At 39.8% G+C, this 18,012-nt stretch overlaps 1 protein-coding gene across 1 annotated transcript in view; it reads left to right on the forward strand.

The window, feature by feature from the left end:
• arhgap46a (Rho GTPase activating protein 46a) overlaps positions 1-18,012 on the forward strand; it is a 28,535-nt gene that overhangs the window by 6,467 nt on the left and 4,056 nt on the right. The window contains exons 2-5 of the mRNA XM_043252034.1: positions 2,446-2,913; positions 12,177-13,473; positions 15,593-16,217; positions 16,732-16,824. Of these exons, the coding sequence (XP_043107969.1) occupies positions 2,446-2,913; positions 12,177-13,473; positions 15,593-16,217; positions 16,732-16,824 (2,483 nt within the window). The remainder of the gene's footprint in view (positions 1-2,445; positions 2,914-12,176; positions 13,474-15,592; positions 16,218-16,731; positions 16,825-18,012) is intronic.

Below are 18,012 nucleotides of genomic sequence, written 5' to 3' on the forward strand. Positions count from 1 at the left end.
TTCTCCATACAGAACTAGGGTTAAAAAGATGGTGAATAGCCTGAACACCAGACTCTTTTGAATGCTGTCTCTTGTTGGTGGGTTTACTAAACTGAACTTCTGGTAGGGAATAGCTTTTGCAGAACCAGAGTTAAGAGTTAATATTTTTAACTTGTATTACAGACAGGAAGGTAAAACAATACCTACTTCTTTTTGCACTGACATATTTTCTATAATAAAAAAAACATCAAACTTTTCTGTTTATTATACTTTCAATTAATAATTTGAGATTTTTAAATCTTATTCTGTGAGTTTAAGACTATGCATGTCAAAATAAAACAACTCTTACATATGTGCTTGTGTGTTTACCCCATAAATACCCCACGGACCACTTAGTTTCCTTTTTAGAGGGGTCTTAGCAGTCAACCCTAATGTTTTTTTATGCAACGTATCACGCTCTTTCTACAAAATTTTTTCACATGTACTCAAATGTGTTTTCTTTATAATATAATGGCAAACATTTGCTTTTGATGAGGAAGAATTTAGTCTTGAGGATTCTTTTGCAGAAACTGAATGCCTCTCCTGAGACAGTGCAAATGAGTGAGAAAAAGGTGGGTGGAGTTCAGCACACAAAGGCCTCCAGTTTAACCGCTCTTCAATTACACAGCTCCCACCCATAAAGCTCTTGATCTGGTAGCGAGAAATAGTTTGTGCAGAATAGACACTACAGGACAGGATTCTTCGGGCTAAGTAGCATTGTCAGCTTTATCCTTAATACATTTTTTCAAATTGTCAAATGTGCACACACCATTAGGATTAATGCATCAACACAAAACCAATACATTTGCTCAGGTCAGACACTGTTTCCCTCAAAGCAGGGCTCAAATGTTTAATGGTGATAATGAAGGTAAAGTGAAATGATTGGGATATTTGAGACAGATGGTGGCCCAGCATGTCTCTTGCTTTGAGTTTTCCTGCTTACCTGGCACCATCTGTATCATAGTCTCTCATGACCACTGTAAATCTGCATTTGTTTTTGTAAAGATGTAATGATATATACACATACATGGTACTTGTTGCTTATTTAAATATAATAAAGAGAGTTGGATTGCTTTGTGTTACATTTCGAGCACCTTTGAACAGGTGGGCTGACTATTTCTGATCCTGAGCCACAGCTTGGGTTGAAGCCCAGGGAACAAAAGGACATATGGCCGTGACAACTCGCAAGCACACTGTTCACTATCTGACCAGTGGTATAGAGGGCACGTGGCAGGAGAGAAAGAGCACACTTGTTGTGGTGTGGAACCAGGGCAAATGTTGACATGCCTCACTGGAGTATCATCAGACCATGCTGAACAGCTGAAGAATTGAAAGGATAATTTACCTAGACATCTAAGACATCATATCTTCTCTTGTTTCTAGTATGTAAGTGTGTGTTTAGACCACATAAGATAATTATCAGTATTTTGACTCTCTCCGATTGAGTCATAGCAAGCCATTCACTGGTTTAGGTGCCAGAAGCAATATCGCCGCCCGGGACAGATAGTCTGAGTTCCCACATGGCTTAAATTAGCACACTTAAGATTCTCTGCATTAGGAAACTAGATCAAAAGAAACATAATAGGTTTCTCAGAGGGACAACATGACCCAAATTAGCTGCATTAGAATATTTGTTTAGGTCTCCATCAGATGTCACTTTCTCCATGAAGTGTCCAAGATGAACACTTCATGGTCAGAATTTTTCACAATAAGATCAATAGTATGTACTTGGAAAACAAAAGCAATAGGTTTACATGGCATGGTATTTTTCTGTGATGTTACAAATTTTGTCATGTCAAGTGTCTGATTAACTTTCTACACCTTGTGTGATTTCAAGATTATTGCATGGTCTTCATTCCCGCCTTTTTCTAATCTTGTCATCTGTAAATATTTTAGCAGTCACATGACACACTAAGATGACTTAAAGAGCTCAGACCATGAAAAGCGCATCTACTACCAGATGGGAGACCGGACTTGTCTCCTGATACACTGTGTGTGTGTGTGTGTGTGTGTGTGTGTGTGTGTGTGTGTGGGAATACATGCGAATCCTTTCTAGCTCACAACTTTGTTTCCTCGGCTGTATCTGCAGATAGGATTAAGCCTGTGCTGAGCCAGCATTTCTGAGCATGCACTCTCACACATGGCGAATATCTCTGTGGCTTTGGCCTAATTCCCTTGATAACACATCCATCAGATTACACTTAAGAGATTGACCATGAAGCACGGCCTGTAATTTATAACAGTGCAGCTGTGCCATTTTGTTCATTTAATTTGATTTACTAGGATTCCAATTTACCATATTTTGTTCGGAAAACAATCAGGGTTAATATTATGACAATAAATATGTTTTATGCTAACTTTTTGCATAGGTCTACTAAAATGAAATATGATTTAAATGTTGATGATGCTAATTCTTTTTCTCCTCAGCTCTGATTGGGTGGAAATCCTTGAACCTCGTTCGCAAGAGCGCATGTATGTGAATCTGGCCACGGGAGAGTGTGGCTGGGACCCGCCCATTGATGTCCCTGTCCGCCAGGCTGATGGCAACCAGTGGTGGGAGCTTTTTGACCCCCAGAGCGGCAGGTTTTACTACTATAACTCTGCTGGCCGCATGACTGTGTGGCACAGACCTCAGGGTGCAGATATTGTCCCTCTGTCTCAGCTCCAGGCCATGAAACGTGGCACTTCATCCGAGCGCAAGGCTGATGGGGGTACTAGGGAAAGGCAACATGGGACTCAGTCTACAGGGAGTCAAGATAGACGCACCCCTCTACCACCCATGGAGCCCTACACTAAAGAGCCAGAATGTGCCGGCAAAGAGCCTAAACAACAAGAAATGGACAATAAACAGAAACCAGACATCCAAAGCGTAGACGGCAGCAAAGACTCACTCAGGTAGGCTTCTGGGCTTTCTCTGCATGTTATCTTGAGTCTAGCCGTTATGGTTCCTCAGAAATAACGGGCCTTAACTAGAGACCAATTATCTTGAACTGCTGGAATATCACTCTGATTTTTACTGAAGCTAACGCACCCTCTGGGCTCAGTTGGCAGCACTTGTGGCATACTGTTTATTACAAAAAAAGGTAAACACAAATTCAACTTGAAAAAAAAAAAGAACAAGTTTATTTTAAGGCATGAAAGTAAACGGGGCACTTTTTTTAGCTGTAAGTAACCATTTACTGAACTCAGAATATTCCTTAAGCATTTATTGCTGCACTCCTTGTGTTTGTCATATACTTGTGAGGCAGGCATTTAGACAAATTGCTTCCAAATGTGAAAAGTTGATATTTCCTCATAACCCTTATTATGGAGTTCTTTATGACAGTTAGTTTGTTTCTTTCCAGACTCATCAAACCACTATCATAACCAGATTCCATTCATGCCAGCTCTGTTTCACCTGGCACTAGGGTGTTTCTCTGTTATTTCAGTGCCTTACGCTTTACCCAACTACAATCCTTTGGCCATTCATTCTTTCCTAAAACAATCTCTGGGCCCCACCAGATGAAAGCTGCTGGGGTCGTGGCCCAGTGAGAGCCAAACCATTGTGGTTTGAACATGACTGGACTTTCCCTTTTTCCCGCAAAAAAAAGCTCTCTTGAGGCCATGGTATACATTATCCAGCATATACAGTGGTTCTTTCTATTTCAGGGAAATGTTTAGCAGGGCACTCATTCTTTAAAATCCACCCATGGAAAAAGAGTTAATGGAGTCCAATATCTTAACTGCGGGATCACACTGTAGCTTTGGAGGATTTTGAAATATTGTGGCTGCTTGTGGCACAAGCTACTTGGAGCGCTGTAGTCTTTCATGCATGACTGCTGTCTCTGGGAGGCCCAACATTTTTAGCCTTTTTGTAAAACTAGAAGGGCAACAAATTTTTGACCTTTAGGTAAAACTAGAAGGGCAACAAACCACTCATCTCCCACCTCCTGGCCTCCAATGTGTTTCAAACCTCTCAAGCAACCATACAGCTCTCTCAGGAACCCCACACTTCTAAGCCTTTTTACAGATGACTCACATTTTTCAAAGGTCATATGATGTGCCCAAAACAATAGGCAGCTGTGTGTGAACGAAAAAGAGACCATAACTATAGCTTTATGAGTGCATTGTGCCTTATTTAGCAGTATGATAATATCTTTGTTGTTTTCAGATAACGTTTGTGGGTTGTGTGTAGGGCTGGCAGATACATTGAATATTCATACTGTATATGCAGCTGTTCGCATTTGTTTTTTAATCTTTTGAAAGAAATTCTTACATTTATTTATCAGGGATGTAATAAAATGATCAAAAGTGACATTTACAGACGTGGACAAAATTGTTGGTACCCTTTGGTCAATGAAAGAAAAAGTCACAATGGTCACAGAAATAACTGTTATCTGACAAAAGTAATAATAAATAAAAATTCTATAAATGTTAACCAATGAAAGTCAGACATTGTTTTTCAACCATGCTTCAACAGAATTATTTAAAAAAATAAACTCACGAAACAGGCATGGACAAAAATGATGGTACCCCTAGAAAACACTGAAAATAATGTGACCAAAGGGACATGTTAATTCAAGGTGTGTCCACTAATTAGCATCACAGGTGTCTACAACCTTGTAATCAGCCATTGGGCCTATATTTATGGCTCCAGGTAATCACTGTGTTGTTTGGTGATATGGTGTGTACCACACTCGACATGGACCAGAGGAAGCAAAGGAAAAGAGTTGTCTCAAGAGATCAGAAAGAAAATTATAGACAAGCATGTTAAAGGTAAAGGCTATAAGACCATCTCCAAGCAACTAGATGTTCCTGTGACTACAGTTGCACATATTATTCAGAAGTTTAAGATCCATGGGACTGTAGCCAACCTCCTGGACGTGGCGCAGGAGGAAAATTGATGACAAATCTAAGAGACGGATAATCCGAATGGTAACAAAAGAGCCTAGAAAGACTTCTAAAGAGATTCAAGGTGAACTTCATGCTCAAGGAACATCAGTGTCAGATCGCACCATCCGTCGTTGTTTGAGCCAAAGTGGACTACATGGGAGACGACCAAGGAGGACACCATTGTTGAAAACGAATCATAAAAAGCAAGACTGGAATATGCCAAACTACATGTTGACAAGCCACAAAGCTTCTGGGAGAATGTCCTGTGGACAGATGAGACAAAAATCGAAGTTTTTGCCAAGGCACATCAGCTGTATGTTCACAGACGAAAAAATGAAGCATATCAAGAAAAGAACACTGTCCCTACTGTGAAACATGGAGGAGGCTCTGTTATGTTCTGGGGCTGCTTTGCTGCGTCTGGCACAGGGTGTCTTGAATCTGTGCAGGGTACAATGAAATCTCAAGACTATCAAGGAATTCTAGAGAGAAATGTACTAGCCAGTGTCAGAAAGCTTGGTCTCAGTCGCAGGTCATGGGTCTTGCAACAGGACAATGACCCAAAACACACCGCTAAAAACACCCAAGAATGGCTAAGAGGAAAAAAATTGGACTATTGTAAAGTGGCCTTCTATGAGCCCTGACCTCAATCCTATTGAGCATCTTTGGAAGGAGCTGAAACATGCAGTCTGGAAAAGGCACCCTTCAAACCGGACACAACTGGAGCAGTTTGCTCATGAGGAGTGGGCCAAAATACCTGCTGAGAGGTGCAGAAGTCTCATTGACAGTTACAGGAAGCGTTTGATTGCAGTGATTGCCTCAAAGGTTGCGCAACAAAATATTAAGTTAGGGGTACCATCATTTTTGTCCAGGTCTGTTTCATGAGTTTATTTTTTTAATAATTCTGTTGAAGCATGGTTGAAAAACAATGTCTGACTTTCATTGGTTAACATTTATAGAATTTTATTTATTATTACTTTTGTCAGATTAAAGTTATTTCTGTGACCATTGTGAGTTTTTCTTTCATTGACCAAAGGGTACCAACAATTTTGTCCACGTCTGTATAATGTTACAAAAAGTATTTTAAATGAATCCTGTTTAACAATAATCAAATAATCCTGAAGAATATGCCACACTTTCCACAAAAATAGTAAGCACCAGGAATAAATTATCTTTTAAAAAGTGTGTGCGTATGTGTGTTATATATATATATATATATATATATATATATATATATATATATATATATATATATATATATATATATAAAAATTCCACCCATGAAGAAGCTATTTTGCTCCTACCTATGTACTTATGTTCTGTGTTAGCTTACAGCAGAATAAAGCAAGGTAATATTTCTGAATTGCTGTACAATTATAATTGATCTGTTGTGACACGTTCTTTGTTTCTGTTTCTTGCCTCAAGGGGAAGGAGTCTCCAATAACGATTTCCGTTGTTTGTCCATCTAAAAATAAAAGCTAGGGAGTGGTCATAAAATATCAGTCTGACAATGACCAAAACAGCACCATCTGTGTTATCATATGGTATGTGTGGTACAAGCAGCTTCCCTTGATTGATGAACAAAGTACTAAATCTGGTAGTCATCACAATGTCCCTCCAAGACACAGTCATAGTACGGACAAGCAGAGCTTGACTCTAGTCAGAGAGAACTCTGTAAACACGCTAACCAACCCCTGTAAACAAAACGTTACACACTGGCACACACTTATCATATGGATGGATGGCTGGCTGGCTGTGATGGGGGTGTTTCTGTGAAAGTTATTAAGTGTGGAGAAACAGGAAGCTTACTTTTTCCACATCTGCACTAGAGATCACAAGGGTTTGTTCGACGGTGTCTTGTGTTATCTAGCATTCGGTCGTTTAGTAGGTTACCATGGCGAGAAGATTGGAGATTAGAGGACACCTCTGTGCTTCCTTTGCTGTGTGACGCAATGGTGTAACGTAACCCAGGGTTGACCTGGGGAAGTTGTGAAGGGGTCATGAAATTCTTTTGTCCGGCAGGCAGACCCCAGGCCGAGTGACTGTTATAGGATGACAAGGGTTTTAGTTAAGCACACAAATCCCTGAAGACCAGCTGTTAGAGTTTCTCATGGCATGAAGTGGAGTGGGATCTGAGACATTAAATTAACACCCAGCCTAATACAACCTTCTCTTTGTGAACAAATGATTTAACAGACTTTGCTTTTAAGGAGTTTATTCAGATCTGAATAGTATTAATATTTAGAGTTAAAGACAGATGTCTTGTGATTTCATGCTTTTCAAAATGAAATGATTCAGGTGTGGACTCAACGATATCTGCAACAATGTTACATGCCATAACATAGATAACATCTGTCCTTATGATAATGGTATTTATGGGGATTTCTCAGAAGAAACCGAAAACCGCTGTGTAATGGCTTGGTTAGTTGCCAAAAGTGAAAGCTGTAAAAGAGAACACTTTTCATGCCAGTCATGTGCTCATACTTACACTTGTGTCATGCTCACAGAGTTTATTTGATTTAGGGAATGTCAGAAAGTTAATAAATAGCTGAGATTGCAAAAGACATTTAAAATGAATTATATAGTCTTTTCATAGGCTATCACTCATGTCTGGAGTGGAAAGGTCACCATTAATATCCTAAGGGAGTATCGCTACAGGGGCATCTCGGATTTCAGAAATCATGTGGCCTTTCTCATGCTTTTACCTTTAAATGGTCATAAACATTGAGATTCCGTAAAGATACCAAAGCTGCTCAGTCAGGCTCAGTTAAATTATTTGCACTCCATGTCACACATGTTTTGTGTGTTACATCAGTCATTTATTCTGAAAACTAGATTAGTGGCCTAACACAGATCGTATATGAAAGTGGAGCAATTTCAACCGTCTTTTGTTTTATTTTAGTCGTGCCTTTGGTGTTGCTTAAAATACATTGAGAACAGACTGCTGCCTTGATCCTCTGGCTTCACTTTAAACACAGGGAGATGCAGAAAGCCTGGTGCAGGGCTAGCGTTTCTCTAAACCAGAACAACCCTGATTTGCTAAATTTCTTTACTTTTATTATTCTTGTATTCATCTAGTTGACCAAAACGGGGACTCTTAACTCGCTTCTCAACCATATTAAAAGTTAATCTAAACATATTTTTACATGTTTTGGCCATGGTTTTGTGGGCCTTATGCTGTGTATAGTATGTTCACTGTTCGTGAGAGAAGAGGCGGTTTTCACAGCTGTAACCAGAGCTGTGAATTCTCATGCTATCTGATTTCATATCAACAGATGTAGATTAGTGCTGAGATTCCAGAGCCATCTCATTGTCCATATGCTGAGCCGGCCCCTTTGACTTTCTTGTCCAGGGGTTATAGAGAGCTGAGTGTAGAGCATTAACTCGGTGTGAAACACACAATATACACGCTTCAGAAAGTCTTATGCAATAAACCATAACATTCCACAAAGTAACATCTACATATTGGAAAGTATTGCAAAATTGTGATGATGTCTTAGGATTCCTAGCGATTCCCACCCTGTTAGTGGTCTGGCTTTATTGCACTTAATAATTTGAATTATCTGCTTAAGTTGTTCTCACGTCTTTTAAGAGCAGGGTGTGGAAGGAGAGGATGGGCTGGTCACGTGTGCGGTATGTGAAGAAGCTAGACTCACTGGCACAGTAATGAGAGGTGTTCAGCTGTCCACAAACAGCTGAGTCCTCTAGACCTTAGTACACACCAGGTTTGCTTCACTGAGCAAAGTTTAAGTCAAATTAATTATTTTGTTGAAATTATACATGTGAAATATATAAAAAAATTTGAATACATATGCAGTACATCTAATACGGTACAGTTCAAAAGCATGGATTAGCAAATTGATCAATAGTGACAATAAAGTACCAAAAAGTCTGTTACAAATAAATCTAATGTTTCTGATGTTACAAAAATATTTAAAATGTTACTGTTTCAGAATAGTACTGTTTTGACTGTATTTTTGCTTAATGTTCTGAACAAAAAAAAAAAACAACAACAACTTTTGAATGATATATATATATGAGTGTATAATTATGTTGCTTAGCTTTTCACATCTGTTTAGAAGATGATTGTCAACTCTGAGTCACGCTTCAGATTTTTGCTATAGGCCACATTTCCTCTTCCTGTCCATACGATGAAAATAGCCCATTATGTCAGTTTTTTCCTCTTTAGTTGGGAAAGAATTTTTGGACACATTGTCTTGATATGTTTTCCGATACTGATGGAAAGTCCAATGCCTTCACAAATATAATGAGGTTAGACACATTTTACCCTGCAAAACTCCTAATCTCTTGCCTCTGCTAGGACTATTAGACAGCAGAAGGCCTGGGACAAATTGATCCTCCCTAACTAGTTAACCTTATTTTCCTCCTTGCCAAATTCAATTATCCAAAGCGGCTCTACAGGATTTTAACTCACTTTTTAGTTATGCTGGCCTCCTTTTTTCCATGACTGTAATAAAATGTGTGCTTGAACTGTGCCATCTGTAAATTGTCGTAAGATGCATAGGTTTAACAAATGAATAATCAGTAAGATCTAAATAATTTTGCAAAAGACAGATGCAGAATTATTTAAACTTTTGAAAAGGCATTTCTTTTGTGATTCATTGATATTTTAGATTGTCTTTCATTCAGCCTTTTTGGTAGTAGCCACACTACCTACCCACAAGGATCTTATTATGGAATGTTATGGTAAGAAAACCATTGCCATGGTGCTCAACAACCATGCATTGTACCACTATTTAAACAATCCCGAAGCCTTTGAGTGATCAGTGGAAGGAATGCCAACGTTGTCTAATATCAACCAAAGCAGCCTCCCATGACTAATCTCACTCTCTCAGTTTCTCTCTTCCTCTCTTTTTGCCTTTTTTTTCCTTTGGCACATTAATGGTCACACAGTACTTTTTCAGGCTGTGTTCTAATGGTAAAATTTTTTAACTAATTAAATGAAAATTTGAGAAAAGTAGTGTTGTGTGAATCAGTTTCCCCTCATTTCTTTCAACTTTCTCTTCATCAAGAAATTCTATAAAACGATTGTAGCACAAACTACACAACACATGATAAAAGTAAATATTTCTAATGCTTGAAAAGCTGCTTTGAAACAACTTGTATCATGAAGTGTGCTATGTAAATAAACATTAATTGAATTTCTTTAAGCAAAAATCAGCATATTAGATTAAAGGATCAAGACTGGAGTAACGATGCTGAAATTTCGGCTTTACCATCAGTGATAAATTACACTTATTAATATAGAAAATAGTTCTATTTTCTTCTTCAATCTTAAATTGTAATAAAATCTCACAATATTAATATTTTTATACTGTAGGTTTCACCAAAGATGCAGCCTTGGTGAGCATAGGAGACACACTCTTTCCCACCTTAAACTTTGAAACAATAGTGTACGTTAAGTTATTGTGTGTATTTCTGAGGAACATTTCACAAGTGCCGCAGTAAAATTGGCACTACATTTATATATCTATTGGTATTTTCTCTCGTTGTGCTGTGTAGTTTGTCCTTTGAACTCTGTAACAGTCATTCCCTGTGGCAGGAAATTGAGCTGCCTGCGTGCTCACATCGGCAGAACTTGTAAAACAACAACACATTGAATCTGTGGGCCTTACATAAACATCTCTTCTGGATGTTCAGTGTCACATCCTGTAGACCCAAATCTACAGTACATTACAGAGTTTTTTCTTTGTTGCATATTCCACTTTCAAAGCAAACAAAAATCACTCTGTGACCTTGTGAGGATGTCATGCCAGACGCAGAAGGCCGAATTTTACAGCAAAGAGCAACTACTTGTTTACAGTATTCTCTTTGGAGGGTAACACTTCTACAGCAGCGTCCCATCACCACCTTGAGAAAACCAACACAGTCTAAACACTCACACTCTGTGATTCAAGTGTCAAGTCTCTCTGTCAGTGTGACAGACTTTGAACATTGTTGATTGTCATGTTGTCATGCCAGACAGTCTTTACAATGGCCTTGGGGCTCTACCAGATGGCTGGCTTCCAGTCTTCATATGTGCTGTACCTGTCTGGTATCTCAGATAGTGGTATTTATCTTCAAATGTGAGAGAAATGATTTGAGAGAAAAGGGAACAATTCTAAAGACAGAAAATGCGGTGGTTGGAAGGTGGTTGGAAGAGTAGGGAAGTGCTTGCATCACAGAAATATATCTTCTTTGTTTTAGAAATACAACAGCTGATTATCACAGTCACTGCAGTGGATGTAAAAGTGTTAACTTACAGTCTGACACAACTCTTATTTCATACCACTTATCCTGTCTTTCTGAGTTTGATGGGATAGATCTGTTTTGTCTCTTTATATAATGTAGAGGTGTAAGAGGAAGTGTTTGTTTGAGAAGTGACTCATCAGAAATCCCCAGAAGAGGACGCTTAAGTGTTTTGGTTTTTTTTTTTAATCAGAGGATTTCTTGGGGGTTTTTCTTATTGTGGTGTCTAGTTGTGTACATAAAAGCCCTGTGGAAGCACTTCTCTCATTCACTTCTTTCAATATAGGACAAAAGTACATCTTACACAATAACGGTAAATGAAGTATTTATTCTCTTAATTTCTCTTATATTTTTTATTGTTAGGAATGTGATTTTATAATTAGATACCATCTATATGCAAGTGATTTTTGTTCATTGTTCACTATATATTTGATAAACATTTGGCAGACAAATTACTATTAAAATGCTTATTGTTTTATTTAGAATTTGAATAAGTAAAAATTGTGGAGCAGTTAGAAAGTTATGTTGGACAGGGAATAGTGCTTTTAGGTTAAGTGTGAAATGCTATGTAGGACTGCTAAGGCTGTGGACATAGCTGGGTTTACAAACAGAAGCAGATCGGCATAGTGACAATAACATGTTGTAGGCAAACTCTCGAACAAGAACAATTAAAGGAACTGCATTCATTTTAGCAACAAAACTGTTTTAAACTCAAACATTGTAGTGCTTTAAAATCTATTTCAGCTGAACAATCGTGGTTTTGTTTTCCTGACAATGGCATTATGGGTGTTTAGACTCTTAACAGACCCTTAATTTCCCTAAATTGCTGAGAATTTAGCTCAGCTTGTCTGGATGATTAAGGCATGGGCAAAAATTGCAGCTTTGGGCTTGTTACAGGCGTCATGAAGTTGATTGGTTTTGGCTTTATAAATTAAGAGTTTTTGTTACTGCTTCTGTAGATTTGAGTTGGCTCATTTTCTCTCTGTATTTTTGGCCATTTGTATATTTGCTAAATGTATTTATTTTACTTCTTACAACAGGGAAGAGCAAAGAGACACGTCTCAAAGGTGGCAGCCATCTCCTGGATCGAAAGCCGCCATGTTGGTAAAGGTCAGCAGCATTGGAAGAAGCCAGACAAGAGGAACCAGCGGAGCTGCTTCCCTTCATCTCCCACAGAGCAAAGCCCCTGACCATAGTGCCTGCACACTCAATCCTGGCAGCGTCAAATCTGTTTCAGGCTACATGCTGTCACCACAGGCTTACAAAACAACACCAGGAGGAAAAATAGCAGCAGACTCCAGGCAGGCCCACCATTTGAGAAAGGCGAGCAATGGCAGCTTCTGCCTGGTGACCACTGAGGACTCAACAGCATCTCTACAGCCACATTCTAGCTCACCTAGGCCATTATCTCCTCAGTATGGAGCAACCGCACGCCTCTACGATGATCCATTATCTGATTGCCCCATTTATGATGAGCCTCCAATAGATATGGAGGTTGAAGGTGCTCACATACATAATGGCCCATCTAGACACAGTCTCCAGAAGATGAAGCTTCTCCAGCATCCAAGTCAATCTCACAGCAGCTCCAAGCACAAGAGGAACCCATCTGACTATAGTCCAGCAGGCTTAGAGTGTATCAAGCACATGGTGAATGTAGACCCCAAGCAAGGGCTTCTTTCCACCTCACCGGTACCCTCTCCGAGCCCCTCTCCAACCTCCGCATCCGAATCTCTGCTTCTCCCAACAAGGGGGCTTCAGAAGGAACCCGCCAGTCTGGAGAAGAAGCAGTCATGGAGGATTCTAGAGGCAAGTGTTCTCAGAGCCATGGAAGTGCACCACAGTCGGCAGGGCAGCCAAGGATCTCAGGATTATTCAACACCACCACCTCCCGCTGTTAGCTATCAAGACTCAGGTTACTCAACCGGCCCATCTCCAAGTCTGCGGAGGAAAAGTAGGAGGAGGATGGGTGCAGGAGCCCAGGGCCGACCCGGATCTGTGGGCAGCACTGGGGAACTCACAGCCCTGAACGAGCGTCTGATGGAAGAGATGAGGGAGGTGGTTAGTCGCTCGAACACAATGCGGGAGACCAAAGCTAGTCTGGACTCTGAGATGTCGGAAAGCTCTTCCTCCCATCGTACACACAGTGTGGGACGCTGCTCCTCCAGGGAGGACATTGCGTCTTGCAGCAGGTCACTAAGCAGGACAAGTAACCATCCCAGTATGGCGTTCACATCTCTGGAGATTCCGGGACGACAGAAGAGGACTTATGAAAAGGTCGACACGCTTGAGAAAAGTGTGACTTTGTCCACACCTGAGACTGCTGGACCCCCTTCACAGGTACTACATACAAGTTCAATTGAATATTTCTTTGGTAGAAATAGCTTGTTAACCCTTTACAGTTAGGTTCATTAACATTAGTTGGGTATCATAAGTCAACAGTAATTAGTTTAATTTCGGTTTGAACCGATAATAAAGATATTTATAAGAACTGCTTGTCTATAAGTAAACAACAATGAGCCTTACAAACGGTGTATGGACAAAAACATATCTACAATGCCCAATAGTTTGTTTATAATTTGAATACATTAATGTTAACGCACAAAATCTAAGATGTTACAGGTGATCTTCTGGTAAACTATTACTTTCTTATAATGAGTTTAGCATTTATAAGTCCTCCAGGGGAGTAACCTTTACCTTTTATTTTATAGAGATTTGAAGTCTTGTATAAAATATGTGTATGAACTTTTGGCACAGTCTATTTTCCACAGATCTTGAGTTTCAGCATCATTAAAAACCAGACATTGTATTTGTTTAATCTCCATGTGGGACTGTTGGGAGAGAGCTTGGTTTGGTTGACGTTTTTCATGCCTGTCTGATTTTTTTCCCCCCATGGTCTTTATTAGAAACAGATTATTGAGCACACCTTACTCTACCGATTATAACATAAGTGATGTAAAAAATCAGTCATATTATTTCAGTCTAAATCATAAATCACAATGAAGCAACAACGTCTTCCTCTTGGGTCTTCAGCATTGTTAGAGGCAATTCCCCGGGCTGCACATGATTCTGGTTAAGAGCAATGATCACTCAAAGGAACGGTTACTGCTGCTGTGACCCGTAGCAAAGCTGTAATCTGTCCTCCCTCGGTGATGAATTCTATCTGCATTGTTCAACAGCCAGGCGCCCAGAAGACCGTACTTTCTCAAATGCCTTCAAGAATTAACTACTTGAGTTTCGATCCAAATCAGCTCTGGAAACATGAAAGGGACTATTTTATGGCTTTGAGACTTACAGGTGCTGATCGTAGCAAATGTTTTCTTTACCTATTTAATAAGAGGCGAGGATATCTACTCCTGTCAGGCCCACCTCTTCCCCTCCCACTGTCCTCTGATACAAATCCAGCAGTGGTCTGCCATGGTAATGGGTGAAATGCCAGAATGTAGCGGAGCTGCAAAACACGACGCCTATTGAGCAGGAAGGATGGCTACTGTGGCCCATATGGTAGCATTGCTGACACAGACGGGACAGTTGGGTCCTGGACAGGCGTGGTCACTGTACAGACCAATTGTGTGTCTGTGGTGCAGTCGATAGGGGTTTGGTACCTGCTGGGGATTGTTCCATAAGCTGATGACATCATAGGTCACCTCATTCCCTGGTGCATAAGCTATTTCACCACACTGGCATTTTAGTGTGCTAATTCCAAAAATTATTGGCAGATGCAAAAAAAAAAAAAAAAAAAAAGGAAGAAAATTGTGGAAAAAAGTAATATACAACATCATATTTTTGTAAATTTAAATGAGCCAAAATAAAATGAAATATAAATAGTAGATGAAAAACCAAGTTGTTGAAGTACTTAAATCACTAAAGCTGAAAAAAAATAATGTGTATTTAAAATATATATATATATAATAAATGTCACAAAAATGCTTATAATTAAAACTGTAAAAATAAACAAACTAATTCAACATTACAAAAATAGCATTTAAATACTACTGAATGCAGTGTTTTTGATAAACATTATCTCAACAAACCTTTGTTTGAATAACCTATGAATTATTTCATTTATATACATAAGTTTAAGAGTAAAAAAGTGAATTTGGCACATGTGTTGTGCAACTTTTGATACTGCGAAAGAGGAAACGACTGCATAAGAGACCTCCTTACAGGACAAAATTCCTCTAGGGATCAAAATGAGGCCGTTGCTGGATTTGCACTATTTTTTAGAGACATGGAAACGACTTACTGTAGAAGGACTTTTTATGCCAGTGACTGGTCATACTTCATCTATAGTGGATTGGAATTCTTTATCTATAGTATTTAATAAAGTTTATTGTATTTTTTTTATTGTATTTAAAAGTTTTAAGTGCTGACCTTACAGCTAATGCAGAGGAGGACAAAAACGAAATAGCTGTTTTATGAATGCTTTTGTTTTTACCCTGTTTATCCTCTCTTGTAGGCAGGAACTCTGGAGCCAACGGTTCAGCTGGAAAATAGAAAGAAAGGTATGGTAGATAACCGAACAGGCTCGCTCGGCCCTCATCGCCACATAGCCAGCGACTCAAATTTGCAGGCAGGTGGTGGTGGGGCTTACCAGCTTTCCTACGCTACCCTCCGTCAACCCCAACCCCCAGATGCCAACATGGCTGACTGGGCCAGCAAGCACCTGAACATGCACACACAGGGCCTGTTCCGCCGCAGAGTTTCCATCGCCAACATGCTGTCCTGGAACCGTGGCTCCATCAAGAAGCCTATGCTGATGACCAATGATCGCACTGTACGCAAAGAAGCCTGCGAGATGTTTAAGCTCGTCCAGGCGTACATGGGTGACCGTCCCTCGCGGCTGGACCGGCGCCATGCAGCTCTACTCATTGTCACCAAGTGCTGGGGCATGCAGGGCCTGAGGGATGAGCTCTATGTCCAACTCGTGAGGCAGACCACAGGCAACACTAGCCCACGCAGCCTGGCAGCAGGCTGGGAGCTCATGGCTGTGTGCCTTGCCTTCTTCGCTCCTTCACCCAAGTTCTGCTGCTACCTGGAAGGCTACATTCAGCGGCACATGGAGCCAACGAATGACAAGAAATGTGAGTTTGTCAATTCATTATTTAAAAATATGTACACTACGTTTATAGGGTGTTTTTTCCAAATCAACAAAAAGGTGTTTAGACAGAACACATTCTTAACCTCTGAAATAACTGAATGAAGCTGAAGGCTTAGAGACATTTTTAAAATATGTCTCGCCCTAAAAATGCAAAGAACACATCCTGTGTGAAAGACCTGAGGGGCCAGCCTCAGACAGATCCATTACAAACACACCAACTTGATTACAAAATGGATTTCTGTGGTCTAATAGTCTCTTTGTTCAAACAACATTTTGAACTGTAAAGGCTCTTTTTGTATTGCTTTTGTAGTTTTCATGTAATAATACTAATAATAATATATATAAAGACTATAAAAAGAATATATTTAAATGTGTAATTTTACAAAAATATATGTCTGTATGTATGTATGTATGTATGTATGTATGTTTGTGTGTGTGTATATATATATATATGGATTATTTAATGGATTGTTTTGCTTTTGGTGCTTTTATTGCAGTAACCCAGTACATATTGGACCAGCAGGATATTAAAAAGAAGAACTCAAAGTCAAGAAAGAAAAGAAAACAGAACTCAGAAGATGAAACAGAAGGTAGAAGTATTTTTAGTATATAGGCGATTCTTTATCCTAGACTATGGGAAAAAAATGGAGTAACATGACCTTTAAAGGCACTTTATTCAGTTTGTTGACATTTAATGTAACCGATCAACCACAGACTTACTACACCACTATGAAGGAGAATCAGATGTTGATATGCAGGCCTCTGTTGAGAGGTTTATATTGAGAGCTTTTCATTGTCATGTGTAGCTGCATCGATTATTTGCCATGTCAATAAAACTATGGTAATTAGCCCTTTTGGGCAGAATGCATCACGTGTGCTTATTAGTACATGACAGTGCCCCCATATGATGATTCTTTGACCTTATGACTGTTACCACAGTGAGTGGTCCTCATGATCTCATCAGATTTCTTCCTACACATAACCATGGCATTGACCGCAGTGAGGATCCCTTACACTGGGTCACACTGCTTGCAGGCATGCCATAATACTGACTCACAGCCGCTGCCGCAGACCTACTCATGAGCCGTCTCTAGTCACAAGCCCATTAGTCCAGCACCAGCCACTGGCCACTTACAGGATATGGCTCATATGCCTGCCCTGGCTTGCAATGTTTTTGAGTCACTTAGTTTGATCTGATGGGCCGATGTCCAGATGAGTGGGTCGACTTCACAGATACTGCTGCAGCTGGGTGTGAGTAACTCTGGGGATTCTTGAGGTTGGGTCTGGACTAAATGTGCAGGGCCGGCTCAGCTGAGGAGTTTATTGGGATGTTAAGTTGGAAGCCCTGATGACGGAGCAATTGTAAAACAGGAATTTACACATCTCCCTGACACAGGGAGTCACCACAAAGATCTGTGTGGTCTCATTTGTGGCCTCGGAAAGGATTGTTGTTTCCTCTGGCTTTCCTTCACTTTATTGTTGCCTTTCATTTCAAATGAGTGCAAGCTGTTGTTTCAAAGTCAGACCACCAGCATTTATTCAGCCATGCAAAATATCAGAATCAGTCTGCATGTATGAATGCATCGGAATCTGTATGTTTACCCTGTAAATGAACTGTTTAGGTTCAGGAATCCAGGGAAAAAAAGAGATCAAGGGCAACGTCATGACGCAGTATCTCTCATTAGATGTAATTGCAGTCTGGTGTGCGGAAATTAACAAGAGGTTGTGTCAACATGCATGTGTGTCACCTGTTTGCCATAAATCTGAAGAGGTGTCGA

The sequence above is a fragment of the Puntigrus tetrazona genome, chromosome 11 (genome assembly GCF_018831695.1).
Source record: "Puntigrus tetrazona isolate hp1 chromosome 11, ASM1883169v1, whole genome shotgun sequence".
In the NCBI taxonomy this organism is placed as follows: Eukaryota; Metazoa; Chordata; class Actinopteri; order Cypriniformes; family Cyprinidae; genus Puntigrus; species Puntigrus tetrazona.